The 19,563-nt window shown below is 61.4% G+C and overlaps 1 protein-coding gene across 2 annotated transcripts in view; it reads left to right on the top strand.

The window, feature by feature from the left end:
- COL5A1 (collagen type V alpha 1 chain) overlaps positions 1-19,086 on the top strand; it is a 151,054-nt gene extending 131,968 nt beyond the window's left edge. Inside the window, exons 59-66 of one of the 2 annotated variants that reach the window (XM_072778551.1) lie at positions 1,160-1,213; positions 1,975-2,010; positions 2,393-2,446; positions 3,091-3,346; positions 4,244-4,356; positions 7,161-7,229; positions 10,296-10,529; positions 16,717-19,086. In XM_072778551.1, the coding sequence (XP_072634652.1) occupies positions 1,160-1,213; positions 1,975-2,010; positions 2,393-2,446; positions 3,091-3,346; positions 4,244-4,356; positions 7,161-7,229; positions 10,296-10,529; positions 16,717-16,863 (963 nt within the window). In that variant the 3' untranslated portion in view covers positions 16,864-19,086. Of the gene's footprint in view, positions 1-1,159; positions 1,214-1,974; positions 2,011-2,392; positions 2,447-3,090; positions 3,347-4,243; positions 4,357-7,029; positions 7,099-7,160; positions 7,230-10,295; positions 10,530-16,716 lie in introns of both variants that reach the window. The other variant, XM_072778550.1, reaches the window with a different exon arrangement.
- The last annotated feature ends 477 nt before the right edge of the window (positions 19,087-19,563 follow it).

Raw genomic sequence — 19,563 nt, 5'->3', positions numbered from 1 at the left:
CCACGTGTGCCGTGGAGGCGGGCGAGGGCATGTGGCAGGCCTACTGCGTCTGTGCCCTTCCCCACGTGAGGGCAGCATCCCAGGCACAGGTCACTGCTTCCCAAGGTGTGCAAGGCCCTTGACTCCGCCCCCCTTGGCCCACACCTGACCTGCAAGGGGATGGGACTCATGGGGCAGAGCCAGGGAGGCAGGGGATGAAGTAGGACCCTCACTGGGCCCCTGATGTTTGTAGGATGGCGTCCTTGGGAGCCCTGTTTCATCCACCACTGCACTGCTCTCCCCATGGCGCTGACCATCTCTCCTAAGTAGTGCAGTCCAGGGCCTGGTAGCCTGGTGACCTCGAGAATTAGGAAGATGTCCGGGGCTCCACCACCAAAGCACCTGTCCATGCCCTCACCACCATCCCTGCAGGGAGGTGCCTGCTTGAGAATCTCTCGGATTCTGACCATGATGAGCTGCCCCAGTTCCTCTGGGGTAGGGGTGGGGGGTGCAGGGTGGGGGTCACTCACTCTCAGCCTCCCTCTGCCCCCACTGTCACTTAAGCCCCAGTGGGAAGGTCGTGTGGAATCGGGGTTCCAGGTGAAATGAGCTTAGGGCGCCCTTCCACAGCAGGGAACTTGGTGCTAAAGCTAGCGAGTCTCTGGCGCATGGGCTGGCTGGGCCTGTGTGGACCGAGCGAGGGTCTGCTCAGAGGCTGTGAGCTCCGTGTGGGGCAGAGCATGTGGAAAGGCTGGGCAGGGTGGGCGGCACACACAGGGCCTTAGGACCCTGATGCCCTTGCCCCCAGGGCCCGTGCAGGGGTGAGGGAGGTGGGGGGTGGGGTGGTCCCAAGCCTGGCGCTGGGCGTGGAGCTTCTGTATTTCAAATCAGGATGTTAGAGGGGATGATGGCAGAAGTCCCCTCCCCGTGGCCCTGGAGACGCCAGATTCCCAGCCTGGCCCAGGCAGCCAGGCAGGGGTGCTCAGTGTCCTGGCGCACATTTGGGCCCCAGCAGGTCCTGCAAGGAGAGATGGCTCCCCATCGAGGCAGTCGGCCCTTCATCGGAGGGTGTCTGCTCGGGGAAAGACCACGTCACCGGAGAGCCGGGGCACTCGGCAGGCGTGTGCATCTGTGACCCTCCCCGTATGATGCTCCAACTGTGTTTTCTGCTCCTTTTCAGGGCATCACTGGTCCTTCGGGCCCGATCGGCCCCCCCGGCCCTCCCGGCTTGCCGGTATGTATCTGGGAGTGGTGGGTGGCTCTGGGTCACACTGGGGAGGCAGGTGAGCCCAGGCTGTGGGCCTCGGCGTGGTGGGAGGGTTATGGGATGGTCAGGAGCCCCCGGGTTGGGGCCCAGCACCGAGGGGATGCTGGGCCCAGAGTGGGTTTGCCCATCACCTCCACATCAGGGCCCTGGGTGACAGAAGCTAGGAAGAGGCGTCTCTGGGCCCTGGTTTCAGGAGGGGAGGCAGGCATTTCAGGGATCAGGGATATGCTGGGCCAGGTGAGGAGAGTTGTCCCCATGAGCCTGTAGGATGGCCTGGCCCAGACAAGAGGGGCTGGGGACCATCCATAGGGCAGCCCCCATGTTGCTGGGCCACCCAGCTCCAGAGCCGTCCCCCAGGGCTGGGAGCCTCCAACTTGCCCCTCCTGGACCTGGGCCTGGGTCTGCGAGGCCAAGGTGAGGCCATGAGACCCGACACCCTGCTCTTCTGACTCTCGAGGCCTAACTGGCTTCCCTACTGCGATGGGGGTTGGAGTCAGGATGACTGGGGTCGGATGGGACGGGACCCTTCTCTGCCTCCATGTGGCTGAGCACCAGTCATACCCCCTACCCTGTCAAGCAGGTGCAAGCATGGACTCCTAAGAAAGGGGGCTCGGGTGCAGGCTGGAGGTGAAGAGCCAGCCAGGCCTGAGCAGGAGCATGGGGCGGGGTGGGCACCCAGAGGTGAAGGGCTGCCTGCACACTGATGCTCTGTCCCCTACTCTCTGCAGGGTCCTCCTGGGCCAAAAGGTGCTAAGGGCTCCTCGGTAAGTGGTGTGCACCCCTCTGCCCTGGATGGCCCCTCTGCCTTGGATGACAGCCACCCTGGGTCCCCTTTGCCCCCTTGACCGGCGGTGGCACCATCTTCATGCTTCTCCAGCGCCAACCGTCCTGAGCCCATCCCCAGCCATGGTTGCTGCAAACGCTCTCACCTTAGCAGGATGGTGCCCCTGAGGTTTCCATGTGGGGCATCGGCCTCTCGCATCTGGGCCTGGGGATGGGAGGGTCTCTGCCGTCCTCCCCCTGGCGCAGTAGACTTGGCCCCTGGCTGTGTCTGTGCAGGCGTTGGGGGATCATCCTAGAGTACAAAGCAGGTTTAAGTCACATCAGGCCTCTGTAATCAAGGTCGGTTCCCTCTTTCTCTCCCAGGGTCCCACTGGCCCAAAGGGTGAGGCTGGCCACCCAGGACCCCCTGGCCCACCGGTGAGTAGCCTTCAAAGACTTGAAAGTGGGACTGGTGGCTCTCCTGGTGCTGAAGCAGTCATGGGAGCATTGTGTGTGCTGTATACCTTCCAGGACTTTGCAGAGGGTGTCCAGATGCCTCTCCCTGGGAGGCCTGGTTGGCCACAGTGGGGGGGAGAGTGCACGTGGGGGTATCTGTGTGTGTGGGCACCTGTGTGGGTGTGACAGTGGGCAGCACCCACCAAGGCCCCCAGCAGTTGGGCAGGGGCCATGATGAGCCAGATTGTGGGGCGCGCTCACTCCATGCATCCCCCCCCAGTTGAGTGAGCAGCCTCTCGATGCCTATCTCCATCCTTGGCTTGGGCTCCTACACCCACAGGCATTTGTGTGGCACCACCATACACAGCCCTAGGCTGGGCTGCAGGGGCGAGTGGAGAGCTAGTTGCTTTGAGTCCAGCTGAGGCTAGAACCCCAGGCCGCAGCCGGGAGGATGGGGGTGTGCATGTAGGTGAGGCCCGGCAGCAGGGACAGGTGTGCAGTGCTCAGGAGCAGCAGAGAGAGAGGAGAAGCATGCTGAGGAGGACAGGTGTCTGTAACCAGGACGTGGGGCTCCAGCTGCCCGGGCGCTGCTCCCACCAACACCCACCGGGTCCTTCCACACACAGGGTCCCCCTGGCGAGGTCATCCAGCCCCTGCCGATCCAGGCATCCAGGACCCGGCGGAACATTGACGCCAGCCAGCTGCTGGATGACGGGGCCGGCGAGAGCTATGTGGACTACGCGGACGGCATGGAGGAAATCTTCGGCTCGCTCAACTCCCTGAAGCTGGAGATAGAGCAGATGAAGCGGCCCCTGGGCACGCAGCAGAACCCCGCCCGCACCTGCAAGGACCTGCAGCTCTGTCACCCCGACTTCCCAGACGGTAGGGGTGGCTGCGTGCGGGGCAGTGGGGGAGGCCCGTGGGGCTCACAGTGGGTGGGAGGGGGCGATGACAGGGCTGCCCAGGCAGCAGGACAGACACAGCCTTGTGTCCCCATCTGGGCAGCATGCGGCCACCTGGGCATCTCCCCCTGAACCTGATGGAGGCAGCGCAGAACACGGCCAGGTCCTAGGAGGAGGGAAGGAGGGCAAGGCTTTGGGGTGGCACGGAGCCCGGTCCTAGTCCGGTCGTAGCCACCGTCTTGTGTGTAAGCTGTGACCCTGGGCCTCGGGTCAGCCTTCCACGGAGAGGGTCCTCCCAGAGGACGGAGTGGAAGAGACAGTGTGTTGCTTGCTCAGCAGGGCATGCCCGACATCGGGGTTGTCGTCAGGGTCAGGTTATACCCATGCTAACGTCAGTATCAGGGCGCTCCTTGGGACAGCCCTCCATCAAAGCCCCTCTCGTTCCTGTCCTCCCGTCCTCTGAGGCCTCCTGTTGAAAGATTCAGCCCCTTAGCCGGCTGTTGCCCCTGGGAAGTGTGGGTGTCTGTCCTCGAGACCTGAGGGGCTCCCAGGCCTCTCTCATCCCGAGTATGTGAATTTCCTAGCTCCACCCACAGCCCCTCTGCATTCCTGTCTCCCTGCCGAGGTGGCTGGGCCACCCTCCACTGCCAGCCAGAGCAGGGGCTCCAGGGGTTTCACCCTCCAGCTGGGTTCTCGGGGACGGGACTGTCATATCTTTATGTGGATGCAGCAAGGGCACTGGGCAGACCCGGGGGTGGCCCACACTGGTGGCCTGTGGGCCTGGCCCTGTGTCTTACCTGCTGAGCTGACGGCATGTGGCTCCTTCTGGAACCACACAGGGAGCAGCTGACGAATCCGCTCCCTGTCTGCCTTGCAGGTGAATACTGGGTGGATCCTAACCAGGGATGCTCCCGGGACTCCTTCAAAGTTTACTGCAACTTCACAGCTGGAGGGGCAACGTGCGTCTTCCCCGACAAGAAGTCCGAGGGGGTGAGTGCCTGCCTTCCCCTCACAGCAGGGCTGGGGTCAGAGTTGAGGTTTCTCCCCCGGGGGCAGACCCAAGGCATGGGACAGAATTGGCGCAGCCTGGTGCTGTGGCTGGTGAGGGGACGGCTGGCTCCTGGGAGGGCTTCCACCTGCCAGCCCCAGGTTGGGATTTCAACTGCTGGGTGTGTGGCTCCTTCCTACATTGACCTTGCAGGTCTGCCCTCAGACCAACCTGACACCCACGGGGACACCTTTGGGGCAAGCACACAGTCCCTCAGATGCATCTCTTAGAGGCTGGCATTTATCTCAGTTCTCGGGGTCAGCTGATGTCTAGCTGATGCTTCCTCCCATCTCTTCCGAGGGCAGCGTGTTTGTCCAAAGTGCTTGCGGTACAGAATCTTGGTCAGCGAGGTTCTGATGCACAGAGACTTGGTGGGAGGTAACAGTCACCTGGTGGGGGGTTTGTATGGAGGGGACAGGAGTGAATGTGTGTGGGGACACAGACATGAAGCTGGTGTGTGTGTATGTGAGTGTGTGCATGTGGATGGGCATGTGGATGGGTGTGCAGATGGGCATGTGTGCATGTGGACGGATGTGTGGACGGGTGTGCAGATGGGTGTTGTATGGGTATGCAGATGGGCACGTGTGTGCATGTGGATAGGCGTGTGGATGGGTGTGCAGATGGGCATGTGTGTGCGTGTGGATGGCTGTGTGGACGGGTATGCAGATGGGCATGTGGACAGGTGTATGGATGCGTGTGCAGATGGGCATGTGAGTGCATGTGAATGGCGGTGTGGATGGGTGTGCAGATGGGCATGTGTGCATGTGGACAGATGGGTGGATGGGTGTGCAGATGGGTGTGTGAATGGGTATGCAGATGGGCATGTGTGTGCGTGTGGATAAGCGTGTGGATGGGTGTGCAGATGGGTATGTCCCTGCATGTGGATGGGTGTGTGGATGGGTGTGCAGATGGGCATGTCTCTGCATGTGGATGGGTGTGTGGATGGGTATGCAGATGGGCATGTGTGTGCGTGTGGACGGCCATGTGGATGGGCATGTGGATGGTGTGCAGACAGGCATATGGACGTGGGCTGCTTTCCCCTCTGGCGCAGGACAGTGAGGTGGACAAGGCCTCTAACTAACTGCAAGATGACCGCGACGCGGTGCCCTCTGCGTGGGGCCTGCGCAGAGCTCCATGCACCCCCAGGCGGCCGGCTGTGCAGACAGGCTTCAGCTCGGGTGCGGAGGGGCCAGGCGGCCTGTGGTCGCAGCTCCTCAGTGGCCGCAGTGCCGACAAGCAGCTGTGCTGTGCAGAGACGCCCTCCCCTCACCCCTGAACCTCACTGTGACTGTGGGGGCTCCAGGCCCTTGGACAGAAGGCCGGGCCACAGGGGCAGGGGCCCCACCCTCACAGGCACGATTTGGTGACCCCTGTTTTATATGCACACTCCCCAACCCGAAATTTGCAACCCTTGGTAACCTGTGTGCCCAGCAACAAATGCCCTGGTGTTCAAAACAAGAAAAAAAAATTGCAAGCCTCGGGACCCTCCTGTTTGGCAGAGGCCCAGGAAGAGATTTGGGTGGAAAGACCCTATTTTCTCATCTTTTGGTGGCTCTCTGTCCCTGAAATGTGGCCTTGCTGCTGGGGAATTAGTGGGCACCCCCTGGAGCCCCAGCTGGTGGTGTCGCTGGGCAGACAGCAGGCTGGGGCACTGAGCGACCCCCACTGCTCCGTGTTCTTCCTCGGGCTCAGCCTCATGCACATAGGGACCCCTCCCCATCAGGCAGCAGGAGGGCGGGGGTTTAACTTCAGCTCCGTGCCGGAGCACATGTTATCTGAGTGCTGAGCTGGGCGGGTCGGGAAGCCCCGGCGAGAGGGCAGCTGGGCACCACTTCCTTCCCTCTCCCCTGTGTGAGGCCAGCTCAGAGGGGAGCCCAGGGGGACAGCACAGGGAGTCGGACTCCTGCTTTTCCACTGTGCATGACTAGCACTGGGTGAAACAGGGGGCCCTGGGTCCTGGGAGGCCCATCTGCTGTGCTCCCTGGCTCTGCACCTGCAATGAGTGGCTCCCCATAGCCCGCTCTGCACTCGGCCTGTCCTGGGGAACTGTGCCTGGACCCTGCACAGAGCAGACGCCTGAATGGGAGCCCTCACCTCCCGTGGGGGGACACATGCTCTCCGACCCTGTGACGGTCAGCTTCACGCTGCATCTTCAGGGAGGCTCCACCCACCGCACACTGGCACATAGGACACACGCATCAAATGAGATCAGATGGGATGGGAGGGCGGCCGCGTGTCCTTCCTGCCCCTCAGTGCTGTCTCTTACTGTCCTAAGTGCTGGCGGCCCCGGGAGTCCCTCCACCGCTCAGCAGCTATGAAGCCCCAGGCCCCGTACTAGAGGCTGGATATACGCAAATGGCCAAAATGCAGGCTGCTGGCCTGCTGGGTGAAGGCCTGGCTCTCCTCCTGTCCTCATCATGGCCACCAGCCTGTCCCAGGGCGAGCACCCCGACTCCGAAGGAGCCCCTCGGCCACGTGGGGGCGCGGCGCTCAGAGGAGGCCCTGCGGGCGGGATGCGGCGTGTTTGCAGGTGGTGGGGAGCACTCCTCGTGGCGGCGGCGGGAGAAGTAACCCTGTCCTTCTCTGTTTCTCTCCCACCCCCGCCCGATGTTTAGGCCAGGATCACTTCTTGGCCCAAAGAAAACCCGGGTTCCTGGTTCAGTGAATTCAAGCGTGGTAAACTGGTAAGGCGGCCCCTGGCGTCTCCGCGGTTGTCCTTCACATGCGCCCGTTTCGTATCTTACAGAGTAAAATGGCCCGCTGGCCCAAAGAGCAACCTTCTACCTGGTATAGTCAGTACAAGCGAGGGTCCCTGGTAAGTGGCCACCGGGCGCTGCCTGCTTGCGGGACGGCCGGGCTCGCGGCTCTGCATGGCTCTCATGGCCGCCGGGCACCGCACCTGCTCTGGCACCTCTGGCAGAGCTGCTCCACGGCACGTGACAGCCAGACTCCGCATCGGCGCCCACGCCCGCCACCCCTGACCAGAGTTTGTTTAGCCTGGGAGCAGGTGGATGGAGCAGGGGGATGGAGCCGGGGGCTGCTCTTCCTGTCAGGTCTAGGACAGGAGCATGGTGCTCAGGGCGCCCAGAGCCACCGCAGGACGCCGCCAGGACTTGGGACCAAAGACACCAGGGTTTTACACAGAGGGTTTTACTTTGCGAAGTCCTTGTGGGCAGGTCTTAGGGCTGTCCTTAGGGCCCACCTGGCCGTGGGCTTGTCCTACACCCACGCCACTAGGTCGGTCCCCGCATCAACTCCTGGGGAGCCAGTCTCCATAACCCGGCCCAGACATGGAAAGACCCTGGCATCCCTTGGAGGAAGCGGCGGTGGTGGTCTGTCACCAGCCCAGAGCCGAGCCCATCTGGACTCCTTCATACGAGGCCGGTGGCTGCTCCCACATGGTTGGGCGTGTTGCCCTGACTGTCCCAGGGGTTTGGTCCGGGCCCTTCCCTGGAGCATAGTGCAGAGCCCCGTACCCTCTTTCTAGCAAGTGAAAGGGCCAGGGGTCCAGGGTGTGGACATGTTGCAGGCACCTGACTTTGCTCCCTGCCTTCATGTCCTCAGATCCGGTCGTCCTGCCCCCACACGCTCTGGGAGGGGGTCCTTTGTCACCCGGAAGCCAGACTGTGGGAGTTCCGTGACTTCCCACCCGGCCATTGCCCACAGTGCGAGCACTGTAGCCTCACGGGGGGCAGCGGAGCACAGAGGCCACGTCCCCCAAGGACTCACAGTGTGGAGGCTTCCAGCTGGCCTTGGCTCTGTCCCACCTCTCAAAACCTCTTGCTCTTAAACCCTGAAGCACTTCCTGGCTAACAATGTCACACGCTCTCCGCGTTCTTGATTCCAAGTCGCTCTGGCTCTTGGCAGACACTCTGAAAGTCCGCGCTCACCTCACCACGTCTGTGGAGGCTTCCTCTTATCTCTCCGTGTGGACAACGGGCCTCTCACCTGCTTCTCCGCCTGCTGTCCCTCCTCCCTCCGCCCCTGTTGTGCTCACTCAGAGCAGTGGGCACGCAGAAGGACCTGCCTCGGACCCCGCTCAGCATGGGGCAGCCCAGGGAGCAGGGCACCCAGGACAGGTGCACTCCCCGGCGCCCCTCGGGGCCTAAACCCAGCACCTCACTCAGAACACCCACGTTCTTCCCAGAACTAGGGAGCCCACCTCCTGTCACTTGTCCCATCTCAGACTTTAGACGGAGGCGAAGGCAAAAGGATGGCCCCAGGAGGAGACAGTTTCCCCTTCAGGTTCTCGTCCTGCTGGATTTCCAGCTCTCTCTGGCTGTCCTAGTGGACAGGACATAGACGCAGAAGAAACAGGCTCCCTCTGTGGACCTGGCTGCTCTGGCCGCGGCCCATGAAGACAGTCCTGCAGAGCCCCTCTCCCACGGTGGGACAGTGGGGTCCCGGGGCTCAGCACTGGGGGTTTAGGTCCTTCTGTGTCCCGCACTGCTCGCTGGCCGGCCCCTGTGCATGCATGCTTCCCCAAGTCGAGTGTCCTCCCAGAAGGAGCACCTGATGGCCTGGACTGCGGTTGGTATTGGGTTTCCATCCTCAGGGTTGGACCATGAGGTATTTGGTCACTGTGTGCAGAGCTGGAGTGGCCCTCCCTCCGGGCCCTAGCGGGGACGGGTAGGGTTGCCAGCTGGGGCCCCCGTTCTCCACGCTCTCTAGTTCCACATACGTGTGTGAGCCAGCGGGCAGCGGGGACCTCGGTGCCTGCTCGTGTGTCTGGCACGGGCCTTGTGGGCTGGGGAAGGGCCAGCCTTGGAACGTGGCCTCGGACCCTGACATCTGCTCCTCCTGCTGATGCTCAGAAACCGCCCGAGCCTTCTGCCTCCTACGGGGCGGGGGGGGGGGGGGGGGGGGCTGCAGGGTGCTGCCTGGCAGGGGAGGGGATCGAGCCCCATCTGGGGGCCAGGGAGGCACCCAAGTGCCTGGGCCGTGTCCAGCAGCTCAGAATGATGCAGTCCCTGAGGTGTGGGACACCCCGCCGAGCTCAGCCGCCCATGTTGGGGGTGGGCTGGTGACGCTGGAGAAGGCTCTTGAGAATGGGTGCGTCATCTTTCCCTGGTACCCTGCCCTGGGCCTGCTCTCAGTGGGTCTTCTCAGGGAGGGTCACGTCCCCAGAGTGCCCCTGGCTGCCCCCTCTCGGTGTGGGCAACGAGGAGCCCCAATCCCCGGGCCGGGAAGGCCTATCCCGAGTGTCACCCTGTGACTCTAGGAGGGTGCCCGGTCACCCTAGCCCTCCCTCTGGCTCTTGGCCAAATGGCTCAGGACCCTCTTGCCGCCGGGTCGGCCAGGTACCCCGTGCCTCCCTGCCAGCCGGCTGAGTTACCCCCAAGACCCCCCTGCCCTCTCCATCTGTGGTTTTCATGGCTCCCTGGCCAGGGCCTAGTGCATCCTTGGCACCCAGAAGATGGTTTTCATCTGTTATCATCATCTCATGGGCGCCTTCCTTTGGTGGATCTCCAGGCACAGTGATAGGAACTATATGCCACGTCTCTGCCCCCAGGGTACTTCCCGTCCGGGGAGGGCTGCAGGCCAGAGCTGGTGTGGAGGGCCTTACAGCCCAGTAGGGAAAGCAGACAGCCAGGCTAAGGTAGGGAAGGACACCTAACCTGGGCAGGCTTCCTGCAAGAGGAGGCACGTGACCAGCCAGGCCAGGAGGGAGGTCTCTAGAAGAAATGAAGTGTGTTTTGCTCTGTTCCAGGGAGCCCTTGAGCGAGCCAGTGCATTCTGGCCTTGGGGGCGCTGCGTGTGCAGCACGTTTCCAGGGTGGCTCACACTCTGGAGAAGACAGCACGTGGACCAAGGTTGCAAAGGCTGGGCCATGAGTGGGGCCCTGGCCCCTCAGTGCTGAGCACCCCCCTTGTTCCCCCAGCTCTCCTACGTGGACGCCGAGGGCAACCCCGTGGGTGTGGTCCAGATGACCTTCCTGCGGCTGCTGAGTGCCTCTGCCAACCAGAACATCACCTATAACTGCTACCAGTCGGTAGCCTGGCAGGACGCCGCCACGGGCAGCTACGACAAGGCCATGCGCTTCCTGGGCTCCAACGACGAGGAGATGTCCTACGACAACAGCCCCTACATCCGTGCCCTGGTGGATGGCTGTGCTGTGAGTGACACGTGGCGGCCCGGGGGCGGGGGGAGCCTGCGCGGCGTGTGGGGCAGTGAGGGCGCAGGGGGACACGGGCACCTGACAGGAAGGGCCGGGAGCCGAGTCTGTGGCCCTGTCGGGCTGTGTCGTGGCACCTGTTGCAGTCCGGCCTGGAATTAGAGACTCTGTCCTTAGGACTCTCCCCAGGAACGGCCAGGATGCAGGCGGGTTCTGGTCCTGGGCGTACGCTGGGCTGGGCGGTGCTCCGCGGGTTCAGGGCTGGCCTCGGCTCCCCATGTACCCTGGCCACACGAGGTCGTACCCGGGCCCATCCACCTGCCGGGAGGGGCGGTTCTGCTCGCAGGCCTGATGGGAGGCCTGCTCGGCCCATACAGCCAGGCAGTGCTGGGGTTGCATTTGCTCTCCAGGCCCAGGCCCTGGGATGCTTGCTGTCCTCTGCACCCCAGCTGTGGCCTCCCAGAGTGAGGCCTAGGTCCCCCCTGAGGGTCAGCTCCTGGGTGCCCCCCGAGGGTCAGCTACTGGGTCTTCCCCAAGGGTCGGCTCCTGGGTGCCCCCCGAGGGTCAGCTCCTGGGTTCCCCCCCAAGGGTCAGCTCTTGGGGACTGCCCCTTGGGGCCTGGTATCTCCCAGGGTGGGTCTGGGCTGTGTCCTTATGTCTTGGGAGGTGTTTGGGGGGCCACTGGAGGGTGGAGGTTGCCAGGAGGCATCGTCTCTGTGAGTCTCTGTCGCATCCCAGCGCCGGTCCCTCTGTCCTTTAGAGCCCCTGCCCGAGGTGCCCAGGCCAGCCCCCACGGGGACAGGGCTGGCTCCGTGTGCAGGGCCCCCCACCAGGCCAGCACGTGATGCTCTTCTGTGGAAGGCTCACCTCATGGCCAGGCCATCCCAGCGCCAGCTGCAGACAGGGTCCATCCAGCAGACTTCCGGGTGGAAGCTTCTTCTAGTTCTGTTGGGAACTAGAACCTGAGCTTCTTCTAGTTGGCCCAGCTGTGCCACCAGTTGCCTTCCACCCCATGTTGGGAACAGAGCCACCAGGGCACAGGTTGGGGGTGGGCATGGTGTGTTCCAGGCCAGGGAGAGGCATCCCCAGCACTGAGCTGCAAGAAGCCTGCACTCTTGCCTCTGGGTCAGCGCTCCCTGCCACATGTTCCACCCACCCCCGCCCCCCGCCCTCCCTGGCCTATCACAGCATGCTCAGAATGTGAGTTTTCCCTACTGTCCCCTGTTGAGGCCCAGGGCTGTCCGGGCCAGGCCAGAAGGTCAGGGACAGTTCCGTGGGGCGTCGGGGTCCAGCAGGAAAGTGACTGCATGGAGCTGCTGGGTGGCCGCTGAGAGCAGGACCCCAGCTCACTGCCTGCATCTGCCCTGGCTGGGGCCAGCGCCTGGGCTGCCACCTCCGGCCCCGGGGATCCTCTGTTCCTTCTCATCCTGGATGTACCCAGTCCTCCCCATCCCGGGACACCCTCCTCTCCTCCCTGCTCCTGCACACCCTGGGTATGTGTGGGTCAGTCCTTTGGTCTGACTGTGGAATGTGTGGAACCCATCCCCGTTTAAAGCAGAGGAGTCCCACCCTCTGGGAAGGGATCCAGAAACACCCTGGGAAGTGAGGTGGGGGGTGCCACCTGCATCTGCTCGGGCTCCCGATGCGCACCCCACGCTGCTTTGAGAAGGTTGTGAGGCAGCAAGTAAAATTATCCCCATGGTTCTGCCGCTTACGTGGGGGAACGGTAATAGCACCTGCTCCATGAGACTGTTCCAGGAGTGCATCTCCTCTCACCTCAGAAGAGCTCGCAATTGTGTTCAGCCTGGCGGAAGCCCCAGAAGAATCAGCTCTTTGACTATTTCCGACTGCACAGCCCAGGCTACGGGGAGGGAGGCAGTGAAGGTGGAGATAGGAGTGTCTTTGGGGTGAGGCAGGACCTCGGGACAGGGCTCAGATTGGAGCAGAAGGGGGAGGAAGTGCCCTGGTGGGGCCAGGACGTGCCACCTGTGGTCACACCTGGTGACGGGGCTCACGAGTTCCCAGGAGAGGGGAACATTCCCCACAAGGGGTGCCGGGAATCGCGGGGAAAGGGCAGGCCACCCCAGCTCCCTGCTCCAGCTCAGATAGGCTCTGCTCTGGTGCCCCATCCCTCTTTTTCTGGACATTCCCTGTCCACATCTGAAGCCCCCAAAGTTCCTGGCAGCACATCCCGGAGCCCCTGAAGTTCCCAACAGCACATCCTGGAGCCCCTGAAATTGCTAACAGCACGTCCTGGAGACACCAAAGTTCCCAATAGCATATCCCAGAGCCCCCGAAGTTCCTGGTAGCACAACCCGGAGCCCCTGAAGTTCCCAACATACAACCTGGAGTCCCTGAAGTTCCCAATGGCACGTCCTGGAGCCCCCAAAGTTCCCAATGGCACATCCCGGAGCCCCTGAAGTTCCTAACAGCACATCCCGGAGTTCCAAAGTTCCCAGCAGCACGTCCCAGAGCCCCCAAAGTTCCCAACAGCACGTCCCAGAGCCCCCGAAGTTCCTGGCAATGGCATCTAACTCAGAGCCCGCCCTCCTGGCTCTGCAGGCACGTCAGTACAAGGTCGAGCTCCCATCTCCCTTAACCCAAGAGCAAATGGCCTCCCTTCTCTGGCCATGTCTTCTGGTGATGTGGCCGTGCTGGCAGCATGTGGCCTCCACGCACCAAATGCCACTAGGATCACTCCGGCCTCTGGGCAAGAGCTGCTGATTGGGGCTTCTCTTTATTGTGCAGAAGCAAAATCTGAAGTCAGGAGGGGTCCAGTGAGCTGCCCAAGGCCCTTAGGCTATGGCCAAACGGATCTCCTAATTCCTGTCCCCTTTCCACCATCGTCCATTTCTGGCATAGCTGCACCTTGAATGCCTCCATTGACAGGGAGCTTGCTCCCACCTGGGGCAGCCCAGACCATGGCCACAAAGTCTCAGTGTTAGGAAGCTCTTCTGGGAATTGAGCTAAAATCTTCTTGCTGTAATTCCTGCCTCTCTTTCTTGCTTTTGCCCCTTATGTCGTGCAGAGGGGACCTGGTTCCATAGTAGAGTTGCTCAGCCTTTGGGGCTGGCTGAATCTTTGGGGTGCATGGGGTTGGGCTGGGGACATCCTGTGCCTTGTAGGATGTTGAGCAGCATCTGTGGCCTCGACCCTCTGGATGCTAGTCCCCTACTTAGATGCCGCAACCCAAAAATGCCCTCAGGTATTGCCGTGTGCCCCCTGCCCCCACCCCGGGGTGCTGCCTCCTACCCAAAGGAGAAAGATTCAAGGGGAGCCCCAAGGGTTCCCGCAGAAGTGCTGTGGCTGTGTGCACCCCCTGAGGGGCCTCTGAGTGGGGCCCAGCCCTGTGCACAGACACAAATCACCTGGAAGAGGGCCTGAGGAGCTGTGCCACATAAATCCTGTTGTTTGGGTGCCCTTGGGGGCCACTGCTGGCCCGTAATGGTCAGTTAGTTAGTTATAAAGGTTTTATTTATTTACTCATGAGAGACACTCAGAGAGAGGCAGAGACACAGGCAGAGGGAGAAGGAGGCTCCCTGCGGGGAGCCTGATGCCGGACTTGATCCTGGGACCCCAGGATCATGCCCTGAGCTGGAGGCAGACGCTCAACTGCTGAGCCACCCAGGGATCCCTGTAATGGTTATTTATGCCTCTGGAATGACAGGGCAGCCTGATGCCACATGCCCTCTCTATGTGCTCTGGTGATTGCAGCTGCGGGGCCCCATATATCCAGGGGGACTGTCCTGGGCACTCAGCAAGCGCCGCCACCCCTCGGGGGGAGGAAGAGAGGCAGACGTGGTCCCGCAGAGGCTGGTTTGTGGGCCCCCTGTGGGAGGAAGGGGCAGCCCTGCAGCCGAGGTGGCTCGGGTCCCCTGGCAGCCCCTGCCTTCCAGTGGCCCTGATAGCCTCCAGGGCAGCCGTCGCTCTGGTCCCCTGCTATGTGGCGGCCAGCAGTGAAGACGGAGGCCACAGGGGCAGAGCCTAGGCGGGTGGAGGTAGGCGCCGGTCTGGACGGGGGAGGCGTGAGGCCACCCCTTCCAGTCAGCACGAGGGTGCAGCTAGGCCCCTGCCACGTTGTCCGAAAGTGCCAGCGTTCATGGCCCCGAGTTCCCAGTCGTCCCTGAGCTGTCCTTTAGGGCAGTGTCCCGCGTCACGATTGTCTGAGAGGCAGACTGTGTGGACCTAGAGCAATGCCGTCTCTGGGGTGGGCCAGAGCTCACAGTGCTGACAAGCCCCAGAGGACCTCATAGTGGCTCTGAAGCGCTGTTCCCAGCTTTAAAATAATTGCAGCCAGACCCAGCTGCGGGCAGGATGAGGTTAAGGCAGGGACGTGGTGGGGACGTGGCAGGAACATGATGAGGATGTGGCGGGGATGTGGCAGGGACAGATGTCTCCAGGATAAGGAATTTCCAAGAAGGTGTGGCACTCAGGGAAGTCGTGAGGCGGCTGCGCGCCAGTGCTCGGCCACCGGGGGCTTCTGTGTGGCAGGCCTGCTGGATGCGCTGGACATGAGGGTCTCTTCCACCACACGGCGGTCTGTGCTGCGGAAAACAGCCACAGAGACAGTTGGCTACCTAGCGCTTGTCACACACCGAGCACTGGAAGCCACAAATTCGTGTGGCCTGACTGTTCCTGAGGGTCGGCTCAGGAACTTGGGAGTGGCTCAACCAGGTGGCTGTGGCCCAGAGTGTCCCCATCAGCTCAGGCCGTGTAACAAAACGCCCCAGACTGACGCCTCGTCTATGGCAGCCACAGGCTTCCTATGGCCCTGGAGGCTGGAAGGCTGAGGTCGGGTGCTGGCATAGGCGGGTTCAGCCTGCTTGGGGGGGCTGCCCGCAGTTGAATTCCTGCGCTGGAGAGAGCGGCTAGCTTTCCAGTCACTGCCTGTCAGGCACCAGTCATGGGCTCCATCCACATCACCCAGTCCCCTCCCAGAGGTCCCGCCTCCAGACGCCCTCACATTGTGTACAGGACATCAACCCCTGGATGGTGGGGTGGCTGGCACTGTGCTGTGGCTGCGGGCTGCTATCCAGGGAGGGCTATGGGGCTGGGGGTGCTGCTCAGTTCCGGCCACATGGGCCCCCCAGAGGAGTGACAGGGGTATTGTGCCCACTGCCACCCGCAGAGTGGAAGCCACGTAGTAGCCACTCAGCTTCCTGTGGCTACCCGTGCACCACACACAGATCCCGGCACCCCAACCCCATTCTTCAGGGGGAACTAAGGCCCCCAGAGGCTCTGCGCTCCTCTTTCAGGATGTGGACAGTGCAGGGAGACCCTCTCCAGAGCCACAGGCCCTGAGAGTGTGACTCTGTGCTGGGTGCGAGGTAGACACAGCCGCTTGGGGTGCCTGTGCTGGTCTGCAGGGAGCATGCCAGCCCCGGGGACCCTCGCCAGGGGGTGTTGGTTAGAGGGTGGTGCCCCTTTAGCCTTGCATGGAAGGGTCCTGCAGGCTCAGAGCTGAGCTTGGGTGGCTCCTCAGTCCGGGACGACCCTGCACCTCTGCACCCTGTGCTCTGGGACAGGAGGCGTGCAGGGGAGCGGAGATGCCTCTCCTGGGGAAGTTCTGTCCCCTTTGTAGGGCTCACTCTCCTAATTAGCAAGGTGGGTCTTGCAGCCTGACCTGGAGTTGAGCTGGGGATGACCTGAGATGCTCACCTGAGCTGCAGGGGACTCAGTGTAGCATGCTGCTCCCTCCCTGCACTGTCCCTGGCCCTCTGTGCCTCAGTTTACCCAGAACTCCTCAAGACCAGGTAGTGGGTAAGGTTCCCCCCTGTCCTCACCCTCCTGCGTGTGATCGCCAAGGGCAGGGCTGGCCATGAGCTCTTACTGTCTCAGAAGTCCTCATTTTGAACGTGGAGCAGCCAGGATCCGAGTATCCCAGGGGAGCAGCATTTCCTGTAGCTGGTCCTGGCGGGGGCACCTTGGGGTGTCCCAGCTGGGCCAGAACTGTGCATGGATTAAATGGGATGTCATGGGGTGCGGTGCGGGGGCGCTGCCTGCCCTGGTCTAGCACATTTCCTCCCTCCTCCTGCCCAGAGACACGGCGCAAACCCACTTTCTCCGCGGCTGGTGGAGCGTGCACACGGGAACCCAGGAGCCAGGGCGGGTGTGGCGGGTGAGACTCAAACCCCAGAGGTGCCCCCATCCCCCTTTTACCCACGTGTGCCTCTCCTCTGCTTCCCAGACGAAGAAAGGGTATCAGAAGACTGTTCTGGAGATCGACACGCCCAAGGTGGAACAAGTGCCCATCGTGGATATTATGTTCAACGATTTCGGTGAAGCATCACAGAAATTTGGATTTGAAGTGGGGCCGGCTTGCTTCCTGGGCTAGGAGCCGTGAGCCCGGCCCCCAAGAGCAACCTCGTGACCTCAGCGCGCCGTCTGCGGGCGTCCTGGACAGTGAAGGCCCCTCGTCCCTCCCCCGACCTCGTCTGCGCCTGGCTCCGTGCCGGGCCAGACCCCAAACCCACAGAGAGCGAAGGGAAAGAGCCGACTCCCCAACCCCGGAGCCGAATCACATGACCTAGACGGCCCACAGCCACCGGGCCCCACTGCTTTGTCAGCCCCATCTGTCCCCACCATGCGCCACTGGGGCGGGGACGGGGCCGCATTTCTGGCCGCCCAGCCGGCCGATCCATCGCCTGCGTGGGGAGGTCACCAGGCCGGGCGTGGGGCTGCAGTATTTGGAGATCACGTTTTTTGTTTTTTTTTTTAATTCAACTTGAAGATGCGTATTTCCCCTGACCATCGAAAAAATGTTCAGAGGCAAACCTTGTAAAAAGGTCATCCCCACCCCGCCAGAGCCTCTGTTTTCAACTACACGATCCATTCACAGGCCCAGTGTCATTCTGCATGTGCCTTTCCAATGGATTAAAGGTGCTTTCGTTTTTGTGAGTTTTAAGTAAATATTTGTATTGTATTGTCCTAAGTGTTCAGTGTCCCCGACTTTCAATCACGCATGTCAGCCCGGCTTCAGTCCTGCTGAGAGAGTGGGGTGAAGGGTGGGTGTCCAGTTCTGGTGAGGAAGGAGCAGCCCCGTGCCCCACCTGGCCAGGGACGTGCAATAAGGTGGAGGTTCGCCCGGGGGCGGCAGGAGTGCACACTGCCGTGGCAACAGCGGAGCCCAGGGTGCCCGGGCCCCTTTTCAGACAATTTTTTGATTAGCTTTGGATTTTTTTTTTAATGGAGAGGAAAAAAAAAAAAAGAACTTGATGCTTTGCCTTTCCTACATGCACTTAGATTAAATCACAGGCATAAATTAATTTTAATTGCTTCCTTTTCCCGTTTTTCTACCCGCAGAGCCTGATGGGAGAGTATCCAGGGCAGGGAAACCACACTTTCTGTAGATGATAATTAAATGAAAATTGGTGCTTACTTTTACACTTCTCCTTTGTGGTGCTATCTGTTTTAAGATCTCCTTGCAAAGGGGACACTGGGGTGACCCGGCCGTGCGGCCTCCCGCCTCTCTCGGTCCCCGCCTCTGCCTCCCCGGCGCGGTGGGGACCTGCCGAGGACGGGAGGGTGGACGGGCGGACGCTCGCTCACCGCCTCCCTTCCCGTGGGGCCCACGTGTCCCTGCGCTCCCAGAGGGTGGCCAGGCCCGTTTCCAGGATTGGGTTGTGCCTCTGTGATTTGAAAACACACGCGCGCTATAAAAGATGCTGCCCACGGTGTCCGCGGCGTGACGATGAGCAGCTCGTACGCATCCGGTTTGCCGAATGTCTGGTGCTAATTTCTGTGTTTGTTCCAAGAACTGAGCTGAAGCCGCGTGTGCCGTCCCAGCTGGGCTGCCTTTGCCCGGGGGGCCTCAGCCGACGGGAGTCGTGCAATCAACTCTGTGGGCCGCCTCCCCACACGAGCAACCCGGGGTTCCAGCTGCCGGCGTCCTGGGCCGCGGGCCTCCCCCGCTCCGGAGAGCTCAGGGCTGGCGGGGCTTCGTGAGCGAGGGCAGGGGGCTGCCTGCCGTGGGCGGAGGACCCGAGGGGCCTGCGAGGAAAGGCAACCCCTTCACTGTGAAAAGCTGCCCTCGAGCAATGCCCTTTCCTTCCGTGACGGGAGGAGCAGGTGAGGACCGCGGGCCCTGCTCGGCCCCCTCGGGAGGAGCTGTGACCGTTCCGGTGCTGTCGTCTGCCCACCTGCCCGCCCCGCCTGGGAGACCGCAGCAGAGCCTTGCCCCCACCTTGGGCATCACGGAACCACCCGCTAGGATTGCCCGCATTCCCGTGGAAATTGAATCTTGCTGTCGCCAAAGAAAAGTCTGGCTCGGAGGTTCTTTGGAGCCCAGGATGCCGGCATGCGCCAATGACTCTCACATTTGTCTCTTCCAAAGCAAAGCCATATCCGAGGGCTGCCACGTGGTGCCCTGTGGGTGTTGTCTAGGTCATGTGATTCCGTTTTGCTTCCTCGTCCCTCCTGAGGCCCCCGTCACGCTGTCTTCCTCACCCTCTGGCCCCTTCAAAACTGTTGTCATTTGTACTGAAGTCAAATGTGTCCCGTTCTCCCCAGACCACTTCGCTATGGTATATTGCAATAAAAATTACTTCTTATATTTGCAGATGTTCTCCTGGTGTGATTCTTGTCCTTCCTTCTCTCTATAACTGGACACATATTGATGTAAAGGGGAAAATGATACATGGAAAACCCACGGGAAGGGTCCTGGGGCATTGGGATCTTTAAAATACAATGTCAGGTGACACCTGCCTGTTGCCTAAAAACCCCATAGATCTGTTCCGAAGTTTTAACTGTAATGCCCAGAAAGGGGCATTTTAAAATATTTGAAAACCGTGTGATGGGAAAGTGCTTGTAAGAGCTTCTTAATAAATACAGTTTACTGTTTCCACCGTACGCAGACGCGATTGGCTGTCTTCTTTTTTTTATATATAAATTTATTTTTTATTGGTGTTCAATTTGCTAACGTATAGAATAACACCCAGTGCTCATCCCGTCAAGTGCCCCCACCAGTGCCCGTCACCCAGTCAACCCCAGCCCCCGCCCTCCTCCTCTTACTCCACCCCTAGTTCGTTTCCCAGAG

This window comes from Canis lupus, chromosome 16, assembly GCF_048164855.1.
Source record: "Canis lupus baileyi chromosome 16, mCanLup2.hap1, whole genome shotgun sequence".
NCBI lineage: Eukaryota > Metazoa > Chordata > Mammalia > Carnivora > Canidae > Canis > Canis lupus.
This window is presented reverse-complemented; position numbering and strand designations above follow the sequence as displayed.